The 21,417-nt window shown below is 37.6% G+C and overlaps 1 protein-coding gene across 1 annotated transcript; it reads left to right on the top strand.

Moving 5' to 3' along the window:
* Positions 1 to 17,211: 17,211 nt before the first annotated feature.
* Positions 17,212 to 19,783, top strand: LOC141814044 (pentatricopeptide repeat-containing protein At5g65570). Its single transcript, XM_074702045.1, has 2 exons — positions 17,212 to 19,504; positions 19,707 to 19,783. Exon 1 carries the CDS (start codon positions 17,260 to 17,262, stop codon positions 19,369 to 19,371), a length of 2,112 nt encoding a protein of 703 aa, XP_074558146.1. The 5' UTR covers positions 17,212 to 17,259; the 3' UTR covers positions 19,372 to 19,504; positions 19,707 to 19,783.
* The last annotated feature ends 1,634 nt before the right edge of the window (positions 19,784 to 21,417 follow it).

Here is a 21,417-nt window from a genome sequence, read left to right as displayed (position 1 = left end):
AGAAAAGTTCTAATAGAATCTTTAAGAAAAATTTATTAGAAACAATCTAATAAACTTATCTTATCTAGATTTATTTTAGAAATAAATCTCTTATAAGATTTTATTAGAAAGAATCTAACAATCTTATCTTATCTAGATTTATTTAGAAATAAATCTTTTTATAAGATTTTATTAGAAAGAAATCTAATAAAATCCAATGGATAAGATTAGTTATCTTTTTAATAAATTTCCATTCTATTAATTTTGTTCTTATCTTTAACAAAATCTTTTTAATTATATCTCGCTAATATTTAGCGAGATTCCATAATTAATATTTTGTTAATTTAACAAAATTAATTCACAAAATTTTATAATAAAATTTTGTACGAGAAGAGACGAAATTTCTTAGCGGAAATTCTTATAAAAAATTTCTTTCTTATCCGAATTTTTCTCGGAAAAATTCTAAATAAAATTTCAGAAATTTTCTTTTATAAATAGAATTTCCTATCCGAAATTTCTCACAGAATTCTTTTTCAGAATTCTTTCAGAATTCATCCGGAGGTCTTCCAAGGTCTTCTGAGGTCTTCAAGAATTCTTCCGAAGGTCTCCGAGAGGTCTTCAAGAATTCTTCCGAAGGTCTCCATGAATTCTTCCTGAGGTGGATTCGAGGATTTCCAGAGGCTACAGTAGGGACCTCGAGGAGGAATTGGTTTTGGCCTCCGATGGGCTTAAGCTTCCCATGTTCCTTCTGAACACACAGCTTAAGTCCATCAATAATAACTCATTCCACTAGAGAGTTATTATTGCACTACCGCACCAATCCCATATTATAATATGGGCTCCTTCTTACTATAAGTACATTAATCTCCCTGTGTTTAAGATATCGTATGTCCGTCAATTAAATGAGTTACTGACAACTCGAATTTAATCAACTTCTAATCCAAGAGTAGTACCACTCAACCTTTGTTATCATGCGGAACTAAGTCCACCTGCAGGGTTTACATGATAATCCTTTATGAGCTCCTCAAGGGGACATCATCAGCCTAGATTATAGGACACAGTTTCCTTCTATAATCAACAACACACCATGTACATAATACTACTTCCCAACTCATCGGGCCTTTTGATCTATCGCTCTAAATCTCACCCGTTGATGAATCAAAGAAGTATATACTAAGTACATGTGTTTGTTATTATATTGGGATTAAGAGCATGTACATCGATAGTAACAGAGGTTTAGTTCGATTATATAGTCAGTATAAATCGAACAATCCTCAGGTGGTCCTGCTCAATACACACTAAGTGTACTAGTGTAATTCTATAGTCAAGACAGACTAAGACCAAATTACACTACAACCAGTCCAATGGTTTGTCCAATCCATCTTGGTTGTGAACACTGTTTATAATCTATAAGGAACTGATAACATGGTCTTCTGTGTGTGACTCCGCACACCATGTTTATCTACAATATAGATTAAGTGGACACTTGCATAAAAACTAAATGCAAACATTGACCAAAAGTAATTCTCATTTCAGAATGTTTATTTACATAGATAGCTAGGATTCTTGTATACATCCCAACAGATTCTTTCCCTATATTAGCTAAGTATATAATTTTTTAAACTAGCTTTGTCTAAAAAGGTAGTTGTTGTTCCGATACCCAAGAAGACCTCTGTGTCTTGCCATTGCCTGTAAGTTAATTCTTGAAATGTATACTTAATTAGTTGACAGTTAAATTTGAATCTAACTCAAGGTTAATCAAATCTTAGATAATCATAATTCAATTAATTAAGATAAAAATTAAAATACCATCTTACACAATCCATAAGATTAATTGTTTGATAATCTAGATATGGGGTGAGATGGAACTAGGAATCAACTTAATTAATTAATTCATTAAAATTTAATCTTAATTAATTAATTCAAAATTTAACTTTAATTAATTAATTCATTAAAATTTAATCTTAACTAATTAATTCATTAAAGTTTAACCTTAATTAATTAATTCTTTAAAATTTAACCTTAATTAATTAATTTATTAAAATTTAACCTTAATTAATTAACTCTTTAAATTTTAACTATAATTAATTAATTTAATCCAGACACCTTGACCTTCTTCCTGAACACCGCCCATAATAACTAATTAACACTAAATTTAATCATAATTAACTTTTACTTAATGAATTAATTAACTTAAAACCTAAACCAAATAAACGTCAAGTTAATCAACCAAAAATTAACCAATTAACACTAAACCATAATAACCCAATTAGAAAGCCCGATCCAATGTAATCTAGGCATCTGGATATAAATCCAGGTGCCCCGACCCTCTTCCTGAACACTGCCCATAGTTTTATACAAGTGCCCCTGATTTTTAGAATCTAGGCACATGGAAAATTTTGAAGCACCTTGCACCGCACAAAATCTAGGCATCCCGATTAGAATCTAGGTGCCTAGATCATATCTATATAGGCACCTCAGATCTAAGTTTTCAAGCCACCCAAAACTTAGTTCCAACTTCCAAAAACTTCTTCCCACGCCACCGTCAAAGTTTTTAGGTCGTCAGTTCTCTATTTTTTGATCCAATATGCCTAGGTAAGTTCCTGAACCAATCCTAAATTTAATTAAGTAATTTTTTAGTTAAAATATTTAATTATATATTAGGATTAAGAGGAAGACCACTGAGGCTGAGACTTTAGTACCCCTAGCACAGATCCTAGATGCCCCACTGAGGAACTTAGGATTAGATATTTATGTAGGACATATTTCACATGTTCATGCATATCTTCCATGGAGGTCGTAGAACATTATGGCCTAGAGAGATTAGGTTATTGTACTAGCCCGGCAAATACAGGTTTATGTGCTGAGTTGTACAATAACCTAGTTCAAATAAATGATCTGACCTACTCCACCTGAGTTGCATAGAGAGATTTTATCCTATCTCCCACCATGATTAAAGAGCACTTAGGACTTAGATATTTATGTTAGTAGTAGCCCTAGATCCAATCATGTGATGATTGACTAGTGACCTTTTGTATCATATTAATTATTAGTAAAGGCAAGCTTTTTTTGTTATTATACTTACTTTATATTTGTGCCAAATAACTAAGTATAATAATGTCCTTGGGTAGCTAGTTGTAATCTATATCATATCGATTGTTTGAATCGATAATGAGATGATATAACAAACACTACTCTTAATCATTCCTAGTCAAGCATTAATATTCAGGGACGATGTTAATGCGCTGAGATTAGCATGTAAATCAACTGGATGACTCGATCTCACAAGTCATGGATATGGGATATCGAGTTGACACATGGGTATACATTAGAGAATATATACTGAATTGATCCGCTGTGAGAAAGTTTCATGGATCGTTATATGAGTGTCATAAACTTTCTCATGTGACTATTAATATAAATAGTCCTTAGACCTGAAGTCACTACGGTTCCCTACATAAGGAGTTATGTACTTTGGTACCGTCAAATGTTACTCATAACAGGGTGGACCATAAAGGCGATCATTGGGTATGTAACAAATTATGCGGAGGGATGTGAGTGATGTAGATGGAATCTGTCCCTCTCATATAACGGGAGTGATATCTTATGGCCTCCTGATAGAGTAGGACCACGAAATGCATGACCATGCTCAAATGAGTCAATATGAGATATTGAGCTCATTTACTTGAGTGAGTCTACTTGGAAATCAAGAAACATAAAGATTGATAAGAGGATGACACGGTCTATGCTTCATTGATCAATCTAGATACCGAGGATAGAAGGACATGGTCATACATTATCATAGTCATGGAGGTTATGTCGGATCTCGACATTCTTGTCACTTATGTAGCAATGATGCATTGCTAGATGTCGCTCATTGCTTATATTTCTAAAATGAGTTTTAGAAACATTGCCAACATTACAAGAACCTATTGGGTCATACACAAATAACACTTTATTTGGAGATGAGTTCATTTTAGTTTGACTAAAAGAACAATTAAACTTATTGGATGACCTAGACTTAAGTTAGACTCAAGTTGGTTGAATTTGAGTTAGACTCAAATTAAATCAAGATGAATTTTGATTCATCATGCATGATTAATGTGGATTAATTATGCAATAAAGAGAAGAAAAAGTTACATGCATGAAAGTTATCATGTATGAGTTGAATTTGAGTTAAATTCAAATTGAATCAAATTGGATTTGATTCATCATGCATGATTAATATGGATTAATCATGCAATGAAGAGAAGGAGGTTACATGCATGAGAGTTATCATGCTTGATTAATAGGATTAATCATGCATTGATAAGGAATACGAAAAGTCTAAAATCCCTTGGTATTCATGGCATGAGTATAAAAGAGTTTTCTCTTGCAAAACTCTTGTGGTTGTTCATTTTCTTCCTTCTTCCCTCACTTGGTCGAAACTTCTCTTCTCTCCCTTGGCCAAAATCCACAAAGGTTGCTAGCACAACCACCTTTCTCCAAAAGTGAGTATTCGTGTGGATACGCATAGAGGCACGGATACTTGAACGTGCTAAAGATCCGACGACCTTTGAACGAGTGGGATAAGCGAAGGGCACGCATCAAATGTGAAATATATTAGATAGATATTTTTGTAGTTTTTAATTTGTACGAATCGTTCGCTTGGATCGCTCGAAGGATCCTAATTTTTACTGCGATTTTATTTTTATCGCATAGGATTCCCAACAATTCATTATGTCTATTTATCTGTTATCCCCCTAGGGATGGACCTTTTGATGATCCCTGCTCACATATCACATTAGACATCATGCATTCATATTTTTTAGCCCCTACAGTGATTCAGTTTCCATCAGCCAGACTCAGAGTACATGACTATATTCTATACAGAGTCTTAGTGAATTACATTGTCCCTAACTACTAAGGATGTCGTGATGATGCAACCATGTCATACATTTCTTTTATATGCACTACATCATAGATTAGACATAGATATTAGTTTATATATGTTTCATACTATCATCTTTTCATCTAGTATCACCACTAGTAGGAGGGTACATATGTCCTACTGTTACAATTTGACTTCACTCCTAGCATCTCTTGGATTTGACATTACCTCAGGTGAGATCAAACCAGCTAGTAAGTTTGATATGTTAGGCATTAGAAATTTCTCCTTAGCTGGGATTCATATAGATGAGGATGGGATCTTGTCTTTGAGATGGGGGAACCAGCCTCAGCCACAGTCTGCAGTCGAGGACGAGGAGGATGACATCGACCTAGCTGACCTTCTTTAGATCCCTCCACCTCCATCTCCTATCACTCTGGAGCAGAGAGTGATCAGACTCGAGGAGTCAGTCACCAGTTTGCATGAGTCAGTTGCCACGTACCAGCAGACAATGGCTAGCCAATATGAGAGTCAGGAGGAGCAGAGTAGGTGATGGAAACCGCAAGTATACGGTTATCGTCAATTAATAAAAAGATCAAATCCACAGGGACTATTGTTAGCTATAGTGATGTCACAAAACTAGTTGCCTAGACTCCAAAGGAAGCGGAATGGTTGAGGATTGTATGTATGGTAGAGAGAGTGAGATTAGCTTGGGGATTTAGGAAATGAGATGGATAAGTCTAGGATTTCGATTTCACATTAATGCTAGGTGACATCCCTAATTCATGTTTGTTGTCTTACTCTCAAATGTTTACCACCTTGTGAGGATTCTAACCAAGATACCAACTCGACCTCGCCAGGCTTTGTCAGAATTAAATCATGATATTCTAACGCTACGATTACTAGTTCAGGATAATACCTAAATAGTCCGGTTCTATAGCTCTCCTGCTGTCACCGGGCACTCCAGCAATACTATTAGTATACTACTCTCTGTCATCGAGCACTCAATTAAGGGACCCCTTCCTAGTCATCAATAGTCGTTAGCTATCCTCTAAGGGAGTTTACCGTCATATAAAGGTCACCTCAGAAAGTTCGATTAAAGTTTCACCTTCTGTCACAAGGTACCCCGGTCATACGATCCTAAGATCCTCCTACACAGTAATCTATCCCTCATAATTATGCATATGAGCTCATACAAACATTTCATCAAACACGTTCAAGGCACACAATACATGAAACAAGTGTAAGCACTTCATAGAATAAGGAAAAATAACATGAACTAGTTCTTACATCACCATTATTACAGCAATGTTCATCCTACATCCTAAACTCAAAGATCTACTCTATTACAAGAAGGTTACAACAAGAACGCAAGAAAAAATATCATCCACAAAAGAGGGGAAGACTTATCTTGAAGCACGGACAGTTCTTGAAGATCTTCTTACTTCGGTGTAAGATGAATCGATGGAAATGAAGAGTTTAGGACCTCCCCTGGAGTGGGGAGGCACCTCTCCAAGCTAAGACCTTAGGGTTTGGAGAATGTCCCAAGATAACCCAAGATTGAGTTTGTTTCCTCCTTTTATACTCTCCCAAAATTGCCTAGATTTTCTCTAGTTTACAAGGATTTGCCTCAATGGGTTTTTTACCCAATAAACCCAATTTTCTTCAATTGGACTCTGAACCAAAGTTGTAGAGCATCAAATTATCTTCAATTTGGTGGATGGACCAACCCATAGCTCTATCTGAGCTGAAAGTTATGATGGTTCAAAGTTTGGTCTGTAGTTTGGGCAGAGCACCCAGCATGGCCATAGTCAGGAGGCATGGCCGTGCTATTTAGCACAGCATAGAGAAGTCATCGTTCTATACACCTTGAAGCAAAGTTGTAGATCTTGAAGTTATCTACATTTTGGTAGGTGGCACGGCCTATGGGTTCATCTGAACTGAAAGTTATGCTCATTTTACTTTAAGTCTGCAAACTATCTAGATGGAAGACACGCCCGGTACTTTCTGTCACATGACCATGCCTGATAGGCACAGCCTGGAGCAGGCTCGCTTCGGGAAAATAGGCACGGTCGTGCCTAATAGGCATGGCCTTAACCTAGCTCTTCTTTGGAAATGAAGCATGGTCGTGCCTTTTAGGCACGACCCCAAGCTGGATCAGGATGAAAATTGGGGCACAGCCGTGCCTAGGAGGCACGACCCTAAACTTGGTCGGCTCTAGTAGGGGGCACGACCGTGCCTAATAGGCACGACCCCTTGTTATCTTCAATCTGTAGGAGGGACACGGTCAACTGTAAGAGGGACACGGCCGTGTCTGAGCCCTGGAAATGTGAGGCACGATCGTGCCTGGTAGGCACGGCCGTGTTTTGCTTTGTTGCTCATTTTTCTCTATTTCTTCATGTTTGCTACGTAAGAGACTCGCCCGTGACAGGGAGTACGGTCAGTGTGAGACTCTTTTTACCACTTCTTGTTCCACCATCAATTTGCATCGTTTTAGCTTTAAATCACATCCTGTCAATCAAAATATACAAAGAGCAGATCTTTGAGCAAAAGAGTATAAACATGTAATAATAAATAAACAAGGTGTGATTAAGTAGATCATATGCAATGAATTACAAGTAAATGAGCGTTAATAAGGCTAAAAATCATATATGACCTACGCTCATATGCCCCTAGACTTAAACTTTTACTTTTTCTCAAGCAAAAACCTGCATTTAGATTCATGAATTGAAAGAATGGAGTATCATAATCTCTAGGGAATTACAACCAATCCTATCACATAATATCATTGATGAGCTATACATTAAAATTACTTAAATGTGGCCTAAGAGTTAGTTCTCCATGCTCGATACAAAATGTGGCCATGGGTTTTCAAGTGTCGAATCTTAATCAAAGTCAAGTTGTCACCTAACCAGTTTTCCTTATGCTTCTAGCAATAGACACTTACCTACCACTCGCATGGTTCATCCCTCTCAAAAATTCTTTGCACCATATACACAAGGTCTCAAAGGAATACTCGGTATCAAGAGAAACATGATAGATATTTCTCCAATAATCCTTACTAGTCTCAAAGGGATATCTTATCAATTTCCACTCACGACACTGTTTTTTTTATCATTTTTTTTGAAACAAGTGTTGCGACCATAAGAAGGTATTGCAACTATAATAGATTTATTAGTTTGAGATTTAGATTTTTCCAAGTGAACTTCCATAATCCGAGTTTATCCAGTAACCAAAATATAGTTGAGAAATCACCTTGAAAGCACAAGTACTTATGGTTCTATGAATCATGACTAATTTCATACTTTCAACTATCAAACCTAGGCATAGTGTAGAGAGATCCTAAAACTAGGCCAAAACTCAAATTCTTTCAATAAGAACATAGCTCACTTCATGTTACCAAGGATAAGAAAGATCAATCACCAAATATACTAACTCCAAACATTAAATCAATGAAATCTAAAATAAGCGTGCTAGCATTTTTGCAAGAAGACAAACCATCAATGATATGATAAGTGATGCCACTAGCTAGAAAAGTTTATTATGCATAAAGAAACAAAAAGAAATATAACTAAATCTAACTAGGAACCCAAAATATGTGCATCCCCTCAGACTTATATTTTTCTATGTCTCAATGAAAATAAAGGAATATTAATGGAGCAAAAATATTATTGGAGAGGAATTACTCAATGAAACTCCAAAGATGTTCAGAGCCTCTAGTTATTCAATCCCCCTCCTCAAGGTAAGCACCCTTCTCCATATCAATGAAATCTTCAAAAGAAAATATAACAAGAAAAAGTAGTAAACCTCGACCATGGAGGTGTATGATACTTCAGAACCCTATGGTTGAGGGCCCTGAGCTTATTATTAAATATGCTCATATACAAATGGTTACTACTAGTAATCCCATAAAATTACTGTGAAAGTTTTGTATGCCAATCATAATCAAAAAATTTCCTACCATAAATATGTTTGAGAAAAGATAGATTGGTAAACATAGGTATATCAAAAGAAATAGTATCTTTACCAATTACGAAGTTTAGTGAGTCATCAAATATATTTGAGAGTAGGGTGCGCTTTGATGCGGGTGGAGGATCAACTAAGAGAAGTGATTCTTGGGGCTTGACCTCTAATGCACAAGTCCCTACACTAACCCTTTCAATGACTCCTAATCCTGCATCATCCATAACAGGAATAAAATGTGGAATATAAGAAAATGATTCTTGGGACTTTTTCAACATGGTACGAGCCCCTACATATCTTTCCACAACATCATCAACTACAATATCATCAATAGCAGGATAGAGTAAATTTTTAAATAAATCCTTAGTGAGATCTTCAACCCTTTTATGATCAGCCTCTAAAATTTTTTTACCGTAATTTTATAAAAATTTATCTATTTTAAACAATCAAAGCAAATAAGTTCTGATGTCCCCCATTCTTCATTATAAGGGATACATCCAGGTTTCTCTTTACCAAGATTATAGACAATGTCAAAAAAAATGGACAAGTTTTAATCACATGTCAATCAGCACAACAAAACACACAATAATCATCAGCATACAACACAACTAATATTAAGTTTTCTGTTTGGAGTAACTGATGTGTATGAGCATCCATTTAATCCTCAAGAAAAATATTTTAAATTTTCTATATTTGAATTTTTTTATATTTTTTTGAAGTCTAGAGTAACTAAAATTGCTAGTCACTAAAGCTAATAGCAACAGTCCTCGGCAACGGCACCAAAAATTTGATGGGCTTCTACAAGTATACGGAATGTCGTCAAATAATAAAAGATATCGAACCACAGGGACTGAGGAATCGATCACTAAACTAACACAAGAAGAGTGGAGAGATCACGTATTTGAGTTGAGATAGGGAGAGTGAGAGTGTAGTCGAGCTCCTAAACCTCAATCGAAGAAAAATCAACTAGTGATAGGATTGGAAAAACGATCCTAGGATTTCGGATTCCTCGAGATTATGTTTAATTGACTATGGACTCCTTACCATTTCTCAATGTTTACATATTTGTAGAGATTCTAACTAAAATATCCAATTAGACCTCGTCAGGTTTCCTCGGAATAAAATCAATAATCCTCTAACGTTATGATTGCTAGTTTGAGATGATCCCAGATAGCCTGGTTATAGCTCTTCTGCTGTCACCGGGCACTCCAGCATACTACTAGTGTTCTATCCCCTGACACCGGGTATCCAATTAAGGGCCTCTCCCTAACAATCAATAATAACCATTAGCTATCTCTCATAAAGATTTATTGTAGCCTAAGAATTTCCTCGAAAAGTCTGGTTAAAGGTTCACCTTCTGTCACAAGGCACCCCGATTATACGATCCTAAGATTTCCTTAAATCATAACTCACCCTCATCCTTAAAGATTTATACCATTTATATTCATATCATCAAATAAGCACAATGCATAAATCCATAAAGCAAATACACAAATATATCATAAAACATGGTAAACACAAATCTATAATTACAATCATCCATAATACACCTTGATTCCTCCTACATCCTAGAATCTAAGGTTCTACTCCATGACGGAGGGAATACAACACAAAGAATGTTCTGGCTCCTTGCTGACGATAGCCACACCACCAGACAATAGGAGGTCGCGTCAACCTGCACTTCTCCGTCGATGGGAGAGGCCTGAGGAGACAACAACTGAACGCACGGGTTAGCGGGGCGCCGGGGAGTCCCGGCGTGGCCACTCCGACGCTCAAGTCAGGTAATGAGAAAAGAAGTGTGTTTTTCAGAAAAAATCAGAGAGATCCAATTGTCATACCTGTGGAGCTTATATAGGAGTGGCGGGGGCGATATCTTAGGATCTCGGTGCATGTGATTGGCTATTGATCCACTATTAATGTGGTAAGGATAATCTTTGAGGGTTTTCGAATATCCAGTGGCTCAGATTTGCTGATCTTTATCTGACGGTTCTAACCACGCGAGTTATCTTCTTTAGATGGTTGGGATTATGCTAGGCCAAGTAAGGAACTTGGTCTACGCTTCAATTCTCGCAAATGAGTTGCCAAGCTTGGGGAAAAGGTCAGCGTGGTGATTCGTTGATATTCATTCCATGACTTGGGGTCAGGAATGGCTGACTTGGTAAGTGCGGGTGGGAGGCACAGGTACTGCTAACCCTGCCTCGGTTGAGGGGTCTCCGTAGGGATGTCCTAAACTCCTCGCGGGAGTAGTATCGGAGGAAGGGCGATACAGAGGTCCGGTCATGAGGCAAGCTTGCGCTACTGGGGCCTTACCCTGAGGTAGGCGTATGTTGTCGCGACCTCGTCATGAGGTAGGCCTATAAGGCTAGGACCTTGCCCTGAGGTAGGTATGCGATGCTGCGACCTCGTTGTGAGGTAGACATATGATGCCGGTACCTTGTCATGAGGTAGGCATGCGATGCCAGTACCTTGTCATGAGGTAGGCATGTGGTGTCAGGTCCTTGTCCTGGGGTAGGTATATGATGCCGGTACCTTATCATGAGGTAGGCATATAATGCCGGTACCTTGCCATGAGGTAGGCATGTGCTACTGGGGCCTTCCCCTGAGGTAGGCGTATGTTGCCGTGACCTCGTCATGAGGTAGGCCTATAAGGCTAGGACCTTGTCCTGAGGTAGGCATGTGAGCTTGGGCATGGATCATGAGGTCGGTTATGAGGTGGCGCATTATCATTGAGGAATGGTCATCCATACGGCGAAGAACTCATCTTGTACACCCAAGTGTATGTTGTCCCCTTGATGAGGTTTACGTTCCGCTAGGTTATCATTTGGTTTGAGGATGAGGTATCCGTGCTGATAGGGGAGGGGGCCTGGACATTTTGCGTGAGGTCTGCATCTACCGTGCTAAGGGAGGAGCTCGTCTCTTAGGGAGATTGATCTTCCCTACCTTCCCCTTGGTATCGAGAAAATATTACCCCGTATCTACTCTGAGCTTCTTGTCCTTCCTCTACGCCACATGTTCCTTCGTCCCCGGGGATTCTTTGTGCCGGATCAAAGAAGATTTAAAGAAATACATTTTATATCCTAATCTGAGATAGAAAAAGGAAATAAAACTTATCAATGGATGTCTTCTTCTTCCCCTTGCAATCTTCTTGTCGACGGTGGATGGATGCGACGGAGTAGGCCCGAAAGGATGGATGGATAGTCGATTTTTGCTCTGGATGGCGACTACGGTGGCTCACTATCACTCCCAAGGTCTCTCCCCTCTTTTTAGGACAAATAAGAGGGGTATTTATATGCCCCAAAAATCAATTCCTCGCCACACGGTCGTGTCTAGTCACACGGCCCAGGGCACATGGCCAACACGCCTGTCACACGACCGTGCTTGGTAGGCATGGCCTGGGGCTGCTCACCCCCTGAAAAATAGGCACGGTCGTGCCTGGTAGGCATGACCAAAACCTGTTGAGTCTCTGAAAAGCTGGCACGGTCGTGCCTATGAGGCACGGCCAGAAGTAGGTGCTCCTCTGGAAATCAAGCACGACCGTGCCTGGTAGGCACGGCCAGGCCCTAGCTCAATGCCAGAATGGAGACACGGTCGTGCCTGGTAGGCACGGCCCTGGGCAGCTGGCTCTCTGGATGAAGGCACGGTCGTGCCTGGTGGACACGGGGTTGATGTTGTTCTGCTGGTGAGGCACGACCGTGCCCTGGTGGGCACGACCCTTTAGAAATTGAGACACGGTCGTGCCTTGGAGGCACGGCCCTGTCTTGCCTTGGAGGCACGACCCTGTCTTGCCTTGGAGGCACGGCCCTGTCTTGCCTTGTCTTCGGTTAGTTCTCCATTTCATCTTCTTTCGCTCCATTTCTGTCCTGCAAAAGCATAAACACAAGAACAGACCTTCGAACTAGAAAATGGAGAAAACATGCCTAATGCATAGATAAAGGATGTGATAAACATAAGAAAATGACATGAAATATAAAAAGATATGCAATAAAAATATCAGAAACATATATATTTCAAACCGAAATGTTAGGTAGACCGAATGGTTAGGTAGACCAAAAACTTAGATAGATCGAAAAACTAGTTCGATAGACCAATTGGGGATCAAGTTTATCAAAGATTGACAAATCGATCAAGGTTGATTGGTAGACCGAAAAAGTCCTATAAAAGCAACCTCGAGCACGAATTTAGGATCATCAATCTCTACTACTCTCCTACTTTGTGCTCAAAGAAAAACCATCAAGACGCTGATCGTGCGACCGAGGAAGTGCCATGAGAAGTGTTGCGACGCTTAGGACTTCTAAATCGGCCATCAGTATATATTTGCATTTACATATTAAGTGCAATCCTATTTATCTATTTTTGATTTGTAATACAAATTGTAAGAGGTTTTTCCTCCTCCGAAAAAGTTTCGGAAAGGAGATATGTAAATGAACAGACGCCTCTTGTACATAGGCCTTAGCCTAGTAACCCTGGGGGTTGTGAACCAAGTAAACCTTGATATTCTTCTTGTTCTTTATTTCTATATTTTCACTACTACTAACCCTAATAGAATGAATACGACGAAAGTTACAAAAAGACATAATCAATACTCACCCCTTCTATTGATCCCACCACGATCCTATAGTGGGATATTTTTCTAAGAATTGAGCAGTTGGGCGAACCATGAAAAAGAACACACTAGTTTCACTTTTCTTTGGGTAAAAGAAATAATGGAAAATGATAGGTGTTAATGGCAACTTATAATATGCAAATACCATGACTACTCCACAAAAGAGCGGGAAGAATTAAGAGTCAGTTGATGAAGAGGAATGCATAAATACTTAGAAACTTCTTCGAAGAAAGTAGAAGTAGGAAATCGAAGTCCACCTAACATTTGCCCAAAAAAGAAAGCGGTAAAACCTTCAGGTGGTTGGTGTGGATGTTGTGTATGATTTGACATTCATAGTCAATACTCAGCAGGGATCTCAAAGTTCACACGGACGATAGTGTTATTGGCCACCATATAAATTGAGGGAGTTGTTTCAAACCAAAATTTTCTAAAAAGGATAGGGTTATGCAGTGTGTGGCTAGTTCAAACCGAGAAATATGCATTTTATGAATTCATTTATATGTCGGTATTTCTTTGTTGACCTTAACAGTCCAATCAGTCTACCTACACTCTCCTTCAACTAGACATAAAAGGAGGTATTATAATTTGGGGGTTAGAAATATTGACTATATTAATATTTCTACCACGTAAAAACACCTTGACTTTGTCAAAGAATATTATACATGGTAAAATAGAAAGAAGTTCAATCATCTTCAAGCGATTCAGATCCATTATAAAAAGAAATCGTCTTCTCACAATTCAGATCCATTACAAAAGGAAGTCGGATTGTCTTCCTGTGAATTAGATCCATTATGAAAAGAAGTCAGATCGTCTTTCCACATTCAAATCCATTACAAAAAGAAGTCAGATTGTCTTCCCGCGATTTAGATCTATTACGAAAAGAAGTCGAAGCATCTTCCCATGATTTCATTACAGAAAGAAGTCAAATTATCTTCCCACAACATAGATCCAAGATAGAAAGGACTCAAAACATTCGAAGAGAGTTCGGCCGAATTCAAAAGTATTCAATTTACTCTATCGAGACTCAGTATTCACATGACTCACTCATCTAAGTTTAGATACTACTTATTAGGGCATAAGAGAGTTCATCCCAGTCGATGAACAACATGGTTTGGCAAGATACTAATAACAAATTTGACAGAATGAATGGTTCTGTCAGTTTAGCAGTTAAGTTATCAATACAGTTATCTATCACATAAGATATAAACGGTCAAATGAAAGATTGTGTTAGTTACAAGCAGTTACACATCAAGCAAAGAGATAGTTACCAGTTACTTATTTAAAGTCACACTTGAGTATGTAAGGGACACTATTGTTCCTTACATTCGAAAGGTCATGACGGTTAGAATTCATTTAAAAAGCTTCAACTGTTCAAGTTTAAGGAAAGGTCACATTCATAAATTAAGGGGGCTTCAGTTAATAAAGAGGTGGATTCCTTTTTCTATAAAACATATTTACTTCTTCAATCAAAGGTAGGTAATCTCTGAGATCCCATCAACATTTCATATTCTCTGTACTACTCTGACTTGAGTGTCGAAGAAGCAATACCAAAATACATCTTGGCCCACCTTCTAACCTCTTGTTAAGTCTTTTTATAGGCGACTAACTTCCTAGTAGTTGACTCGTTCAGCCGACTTAACTTGTTGCATTATAAAAATCAACTGTACATGATCTATCAAAGATTTGGCCTACCCTTGTATTCAAAACAGTAGCCATAACTTTAATTAATATTTTACATAATAAAATTTTGTATTAAATATATGAGCTATACACCAAATTGATTAATCTTCATAAGAATTTTTCTTTTCTTCTGTAAAAAGGTGGAATCTGTCACTCCAACGGCCCTACATGGTCAGTTCATGATCATCTGTAAAAAGATAAATCAAGAAATTACAATTAACCACGACGATATAAAAACTCTTCACTAGCATAACAAAATGAGTCCAATAACTGTCATCGATCGTGCCTGACACAAAGTCCATGATGTCATGTGTCAGATTGGACCCGACATGCCAATTTAACAAGTGGGCCTTAGGTCGTGCTTGACTTAATAACCCATTTTGGTATCTCTATTTCGAGCAATAAAGTCGGAGGGTTAAGACTATCCAACACTGGAACCACGATGCCCATGACGGCTAAATGTAAGACCGCAAGCTTCCATTATATTATATCATATTAAAATATTTAAAAACATTAATAATTATTTACTAACAAAAAGAATTTTACAAAAAAAACATTAATAAAAATTAAATTTTAAATTTTATCTCCCATGTGAAGAAATGTACTGTTAAAACGGTGGTATGCTTACACTATTGTTGGTGCTCATGCAACGATTTATGAAAATTATGGAGAGACATTATTATAAAATAACTAATATAATTATAAAGATTAATGAGAAAATTTAAAGGATTATGAGTTTCATGAATGAAAGAATGGGTTGAGATTTAGAATATGAGAATCAAAGTTGTTTTGATGAGGGATGAGATTACATATTTATAAAAAAAATTTAGGATTCCTTTAGAATTTTTTTAGGATCAATTTGTTAAATTTTGATAAATGTTATTCGAAGTATCATAAATTAGAGGTTATTGATAATTATGGCTCATAGTGGCTCCACTCGACGACTAAGCTCAATACGTGAGTAGTATCAGATCACCCACTCTCAAGCCTTGCTTGGCCCAACACACAAATTATGATGACTCCGTTTAAGAGCGTAAATGAACTTATTCGAAGTTAATTATATTTAAATTTATTTATTTATTTTATTGAATTTATTCAAGTTCTTGGTTAAAATTTTTTATCCAACTTAGTTAAGTTAGGATTTTTTTTAAATCAAACTCTTCTTCTGTAAAAAGTGGAATCCACTACTTTAGCGGTCCCACATGATCGACTCTACGACCATCTATAAAGAGGTAAATCAAGAAACTGCAGTTGATCACAATATTTTTTTAAATCAAACTCAACTAATATGGTTGTTATTCTTGCAACTTATGACATTTATTTAATATACGAGACTTATATTATTTTATGTTATTTTATTTTGTATATACCTTAAATGATTTATAAATTTACTATAGTTTCATGTATTTAAATAAAAATTTAAAAATAAATTATAATTATAAATTAACAAATAATTTCATTCATCAATTATTTATCATTCATCAAGTTAGACAGTACGTAATGTTTGAATCACTCATGATATTAATCCGTTTGATAAATTCTAGATTTATTTAGTGGCTAATAAAAAATTTTCATGAGATAGAAATAAATAAATTTTATTGAATTTGAAAATAATAAATTTTATAAAATTAGATATTAAGATTATCCACTAATATCTATTTTATTGGGTTAGTGATGTCCTCGAGATATTATTAATGAATTTATTATGAGGGAATAGATTAAGATTATTTACTAATGTCTATTTTATTGAGTTAGTGACGTCTTCGAAATATACATGAGTTGATTACAACAAAATAGATTTACTAGAGAGGTAGTGATGAAACGTAGAGTCGAACCGTCAAACTATGTGTTTTACGAATGCCTATTTTATTAATGAGCAATGATATGCAACATGAAATCAACATGACATATTGGATACAATGGATCTCACATCCATACAGTAGGATCCATAGTTATGCAATTGAGTGTATCATATTAATTTTATATTATATTTTTTAATACTGTATATCAATTTTGTTTTATTTACCAGGCATGTATAGTCCTGACCCTGACCCTGACCCTGGCCCTAGGGCTAGCAGGATGTATCGGGTGACGGTGCTTCGCTCCTGGTATGCTCGGTGCAGCAGTGGAGGGAGCTAGGGACTAGAGAGGACGTTAACAGGCGACGATGAGAGCCCCATTCCCACTCTTTCACAAGGCCACCTTTTCGACGCTTGTCCGAGCCCCACGCGACACTGCGATCACCTTCGACAACTACGCCGCCCTCCTACGCCGATGCGCCGCCGAGAGATCCCTCCAGGATGCTCGCCGCATTCACCTCCACATGACCATGTCTGGCTTCCCTCCCCTCTCCCTCGGCAACAAGCTCATCGATGCCTACCTCAAATGCGGCGCCATTCACGACGCCCGCCAGGTGTTCGACGCAATTCCCAAGCCGCACATCGTCTCGTGGAACGCCATGCTCTCTTCTTACGTTCGCTCACTGAGAAGCCACGAGGCCCTGAGTCTGTACAAGAGGATGCTCGCGGAGGGCGTCGCGCCAGACGAGTTCACCTTCTCCACCGTTTACAAAGCCTTCACCGACCTCGGCCTCGTGGCACAAGGCGCTGCGGTTCATGCCCACCTGGTCGTATCTGGTGTGGATGCTACAAATCCCTTCGTTGGCAGTTCCTTGGTCGATATGTACGCCAAGTCTAGAAGATTGGCAGATGCTAGAATGGTGTACGATAGAGTACGCAATAAAGATGTTATTTTGGCCACCGCTTTGGTTGTAGGCTATAGCCACAACGGGGAGCACGGCAACGCAATTAAGTTGTTTCAGGAGATGATTAAAGAACGCAATTTTCCAAATGACTTCACATTCGCCAGTATTCTGATTGCATGTGGGAATATGGAAGATTTGAGGAAGGGCCTATATGTCCATGGTGTCATGGTGAAGATGGGATTCATACTGGATTGCTCTTCGCTCACATCACTTCTTACAATGTATTCAAGGTGCGGACTGATAGATGATGCACTGAAGGTGTTCGACACTGTCCCTAATCCAAATACCGTAACTTGGACTGCAGCAATTGGATGCTTGGTATGTAACCACAGGGAAGAGGTTGCACTTTCAATGTTTGGTAACATGCTTTCTCATTCAGTTAGGCCTAATGCATTCACTTTGTCAACAGCTTTGAGAGCATGTTCTGCCCTAGCACTATTTGAACAAGGGAAGCTCGTCCATGCCTTGGCTATTAAAGTTGGGTTTGACAGTAATCAATTTGTATGTGCTGCATTGATAGATACATATGGGAAGTGTGGGCAGATTGCAAAGGCTAGACTTATTTTTGATGATTTGCCAGAGCTAGATGTAGCATCAACAAACTGTATGATCAATGCATACGCACTGAACGGCCATGGAGTGGAAGCACTTAGAATTTATGAAATGATGAAAGTACAAGGTCTGAAGCCAAATGATGCTACATTTGTTGGAGTTCTTTCCTCTTGTAGTAATGCAGGGCTTCTTGATGAAGGACGTCAAGTATTTTCTTTCATCACTAACCATTACGATAAGGGACCATCTATTGACCACTATGGGTGCATGGTTGACCTTCTAGGACGTGCTGGAAAGCTAGAAGAGGCAGAAGAACTACTAACCAAGATTAGGAATCCAGACAAAGTTTTGTGGAGGTCCTTGTTAAGTGCATGCAAGATACATGGGAGACTAGATTTGGCAAAGAGAGTGGCAAGAAATATACTAGAGCTTGATGCAGGCGATAATGGAACTTACATTCTTATGACAAACATATATGCATCATTGGGTCAATGGGAGGAAGTAATGAGACTGAAATCAACAAGTAGAAGAATTAAAGTGAAGAAAGATCCAGCTATGAGTTGGATTGAGGTAGACAGAGAGTTCCATTCATTTATGGCAGGGGATATGGATCACCCAAACGCAAAAGAGATCTATACAGAATTGGAGAAGTTGATTACAAGGACCAAGGAAATGGGATATGTTCCAAATACAAAGTTTGTGCTGCAAGAAATGGATGAAGTGGCAAAGGAGAGATCATTGTATTACCATAGTGAGAAGTTAGCTGTGGCCTTTGGGGTCATGAACAACTATGGAAAGTGTCACAAACCCGTTACTATCTTTAAGAACCTTAGGGTTTGTGGTGACTGTCATTCTTGGATAAAGTTGGTGTCTATTGTGGTGGGTAAACAAATTATTGCTAGAGATTCCAAGAGATTCCATCACTTTAAGGATGGCTTATGTTCATGTAATGATTATTGGTGATAAAGATCACTTTGAGCTAGTGCAGATGGTTCAAGTTTTATCTAACTGATAAAGACCACTATGGATTGGATGGACTATCTTCAGGTACTAGCAGAAGCTATGTAAATGTGACTTGGAAGTTGAGTAAATTAAGGTAATCATTTTTGGAATATACATCCTCCTAACCCAGCGGTTTTTTTTCCTTAAAATTTTAAATTAGAATGTTTTCCGAATCAAATTCAATCAAGACTCTATTTCCTTTAATATTGGTTTGCTTGTGAATGGAGTTTATTTCTGATTCATGCAATTAATATTTCTTTTTGGAGAATGTTTGAATTAATATTGATGCATCCCAGAATCCTCGCCCGGGCATATATATATCTGGATGGATCTACGTGGGCTCACCAGAAGCGTGACCAAGCATGCAAGAGGGTAAATCAAAGGACAAGTTGCAGCTCAAGAAGTATGACAAATTTTGAAGTATCGTAGCTTGGGAACAATCCTTTGGGCACATCCCTGGAGAGGTTCCATAGCTTAGGAAGTTCGCAACTTGAGAGGTTTGTAGCATGTGAAGTACGTGACTTGGGAACACCACCCCGTAGGACATCCTTGGGCAAGTTTTGCAACTTGAGAAGTCCACAGCCTTGCGTGGGAATCCTATGCGACAAATAACAAAATTCGCAACGGAAATAGGATCTCAACGAACGATCTATGCAAAAAAAAAATTTATATGAAGTTTGATTTATCTATCTAATAGCTTTATATCTTTGAAGTGTGCCCTTCACTTATCCCGCTTGTCCTCGGTTCGTCGGATCTCTTGCACGTTCAAGCGTCTGTACCTCTATGCGTATTCACACGAACACGATATCAAGCTTCGAAGAAGAATTACTTTTGTAATGCTAGTCACACAAGGAGATTCGGCCAAAATAAGGAGGATGAAGAAAAAGGTTATTCCGCCAAGAAAAAGAAGATAGCTCAAAATGTCTTGTCTCTTGTCCAACTTTGAAAAATACAAAGAAAAAAATTTATATTCACCTCATGAATATGAAGGGTTTTTGTCTCTTTAGCTTTCCCATATTAAAGTCAATTAAAATCTAAATAGAGCACATGTTTCTTATTTTGATTCTTCATTTTCTCTTCATCCAATAAGAGAAAAACCCTTGATCTTCCTATTCTATTAATTTATTAAACATTTTAATGAATTAATATTTCATTTAAATTTGGTTAAGTCTAATCTAAATGAGTCTAACTCAAATTAGACACAATCTCATAATCCAATTGGATTCACTTGAGTCTAAATCAATTAATCTAATTCGGATAATATTTTAGTCAAATTAAAATCAATTAATCTCTGAAATATCATGTCCTTTATATGTAACCGAATAGATTTTTGTAATGTTGATAATGTGTCTAAACCACTTTAGATACATAAGCAATGAGTGACATCTAGCAATGCATCATTGTTATCCAAGTAACGAGAAAGTCGAGATCCGATCTAATCTTTCCGTGACTACTATAATGTATGATGATGTTCTTCTATCCTCGATATATAGATTGAACAATGAGGCATAGATCACGTCATCTTCGATATTAATCTGTGTTTTTTAATTCCAGCATAGACTCACTCAAGCAAATGAGCTCAATATCTCATATTGACTTAGTTGAACATGATCATGCATTTAGTAATTCTACTCAATCAAGGTGCTCATAGATATCACTCCCATAATATGAGAGGGATAGATCTCATCTACATGACTTACATTCCTCCGCATAATTCGTTGTATACCTAATGATCGCCTTTATAGACCACCCGATTATGGGTGATGTTTGACGATACCAAAGTACACAATTTTTTATGTAGGTATTCGTAGTGACTTCAGATCTAAAGATTATTCATACTAATAGTCACATGAGAAAATTTATGACACTCATATAACGATCTATGAAATTTTCTCATGGCAGGTCAATTCAATATATATTCTCTAATATATATCAATATGTCAACGTGATATCACATATCCATAATTTGTGAAATCAAGTAATCAATTGACCTACATGTTAGTCTTA

The sequence above is a fragment of the Curcuma longa genome, chromosome 20 (assembly GCF_044706935.1).
Source record: "Curcuma longa cultivar G26 ecotype Majalengka, Jawa Barat chromosome 20, ITB_CL_G26_1.1, whole genome shotgun sequence".
NCBI lineage: Eukaryota > Viridiplantae > Streptophyta > Magnoliopsida > Zingiberales > Zingiberaceae > Curcuma > Curcuma longa.
The sequence above is the reverse complement of the archived record's forward strand: the minus strand, read 5'-3'. Positions and strand labels throughout refer to the sequence as shown.

Bases quoted from the DNA above. Each gene is read 5' to 3' on its own strand.
- LOC141814044 (XM_074702045.1), top strand. From the start codon at position 17,260: ATGAGAGCCCCATTCCCACTCTTTCACAAGGCCACCTTTTCGACGCTT.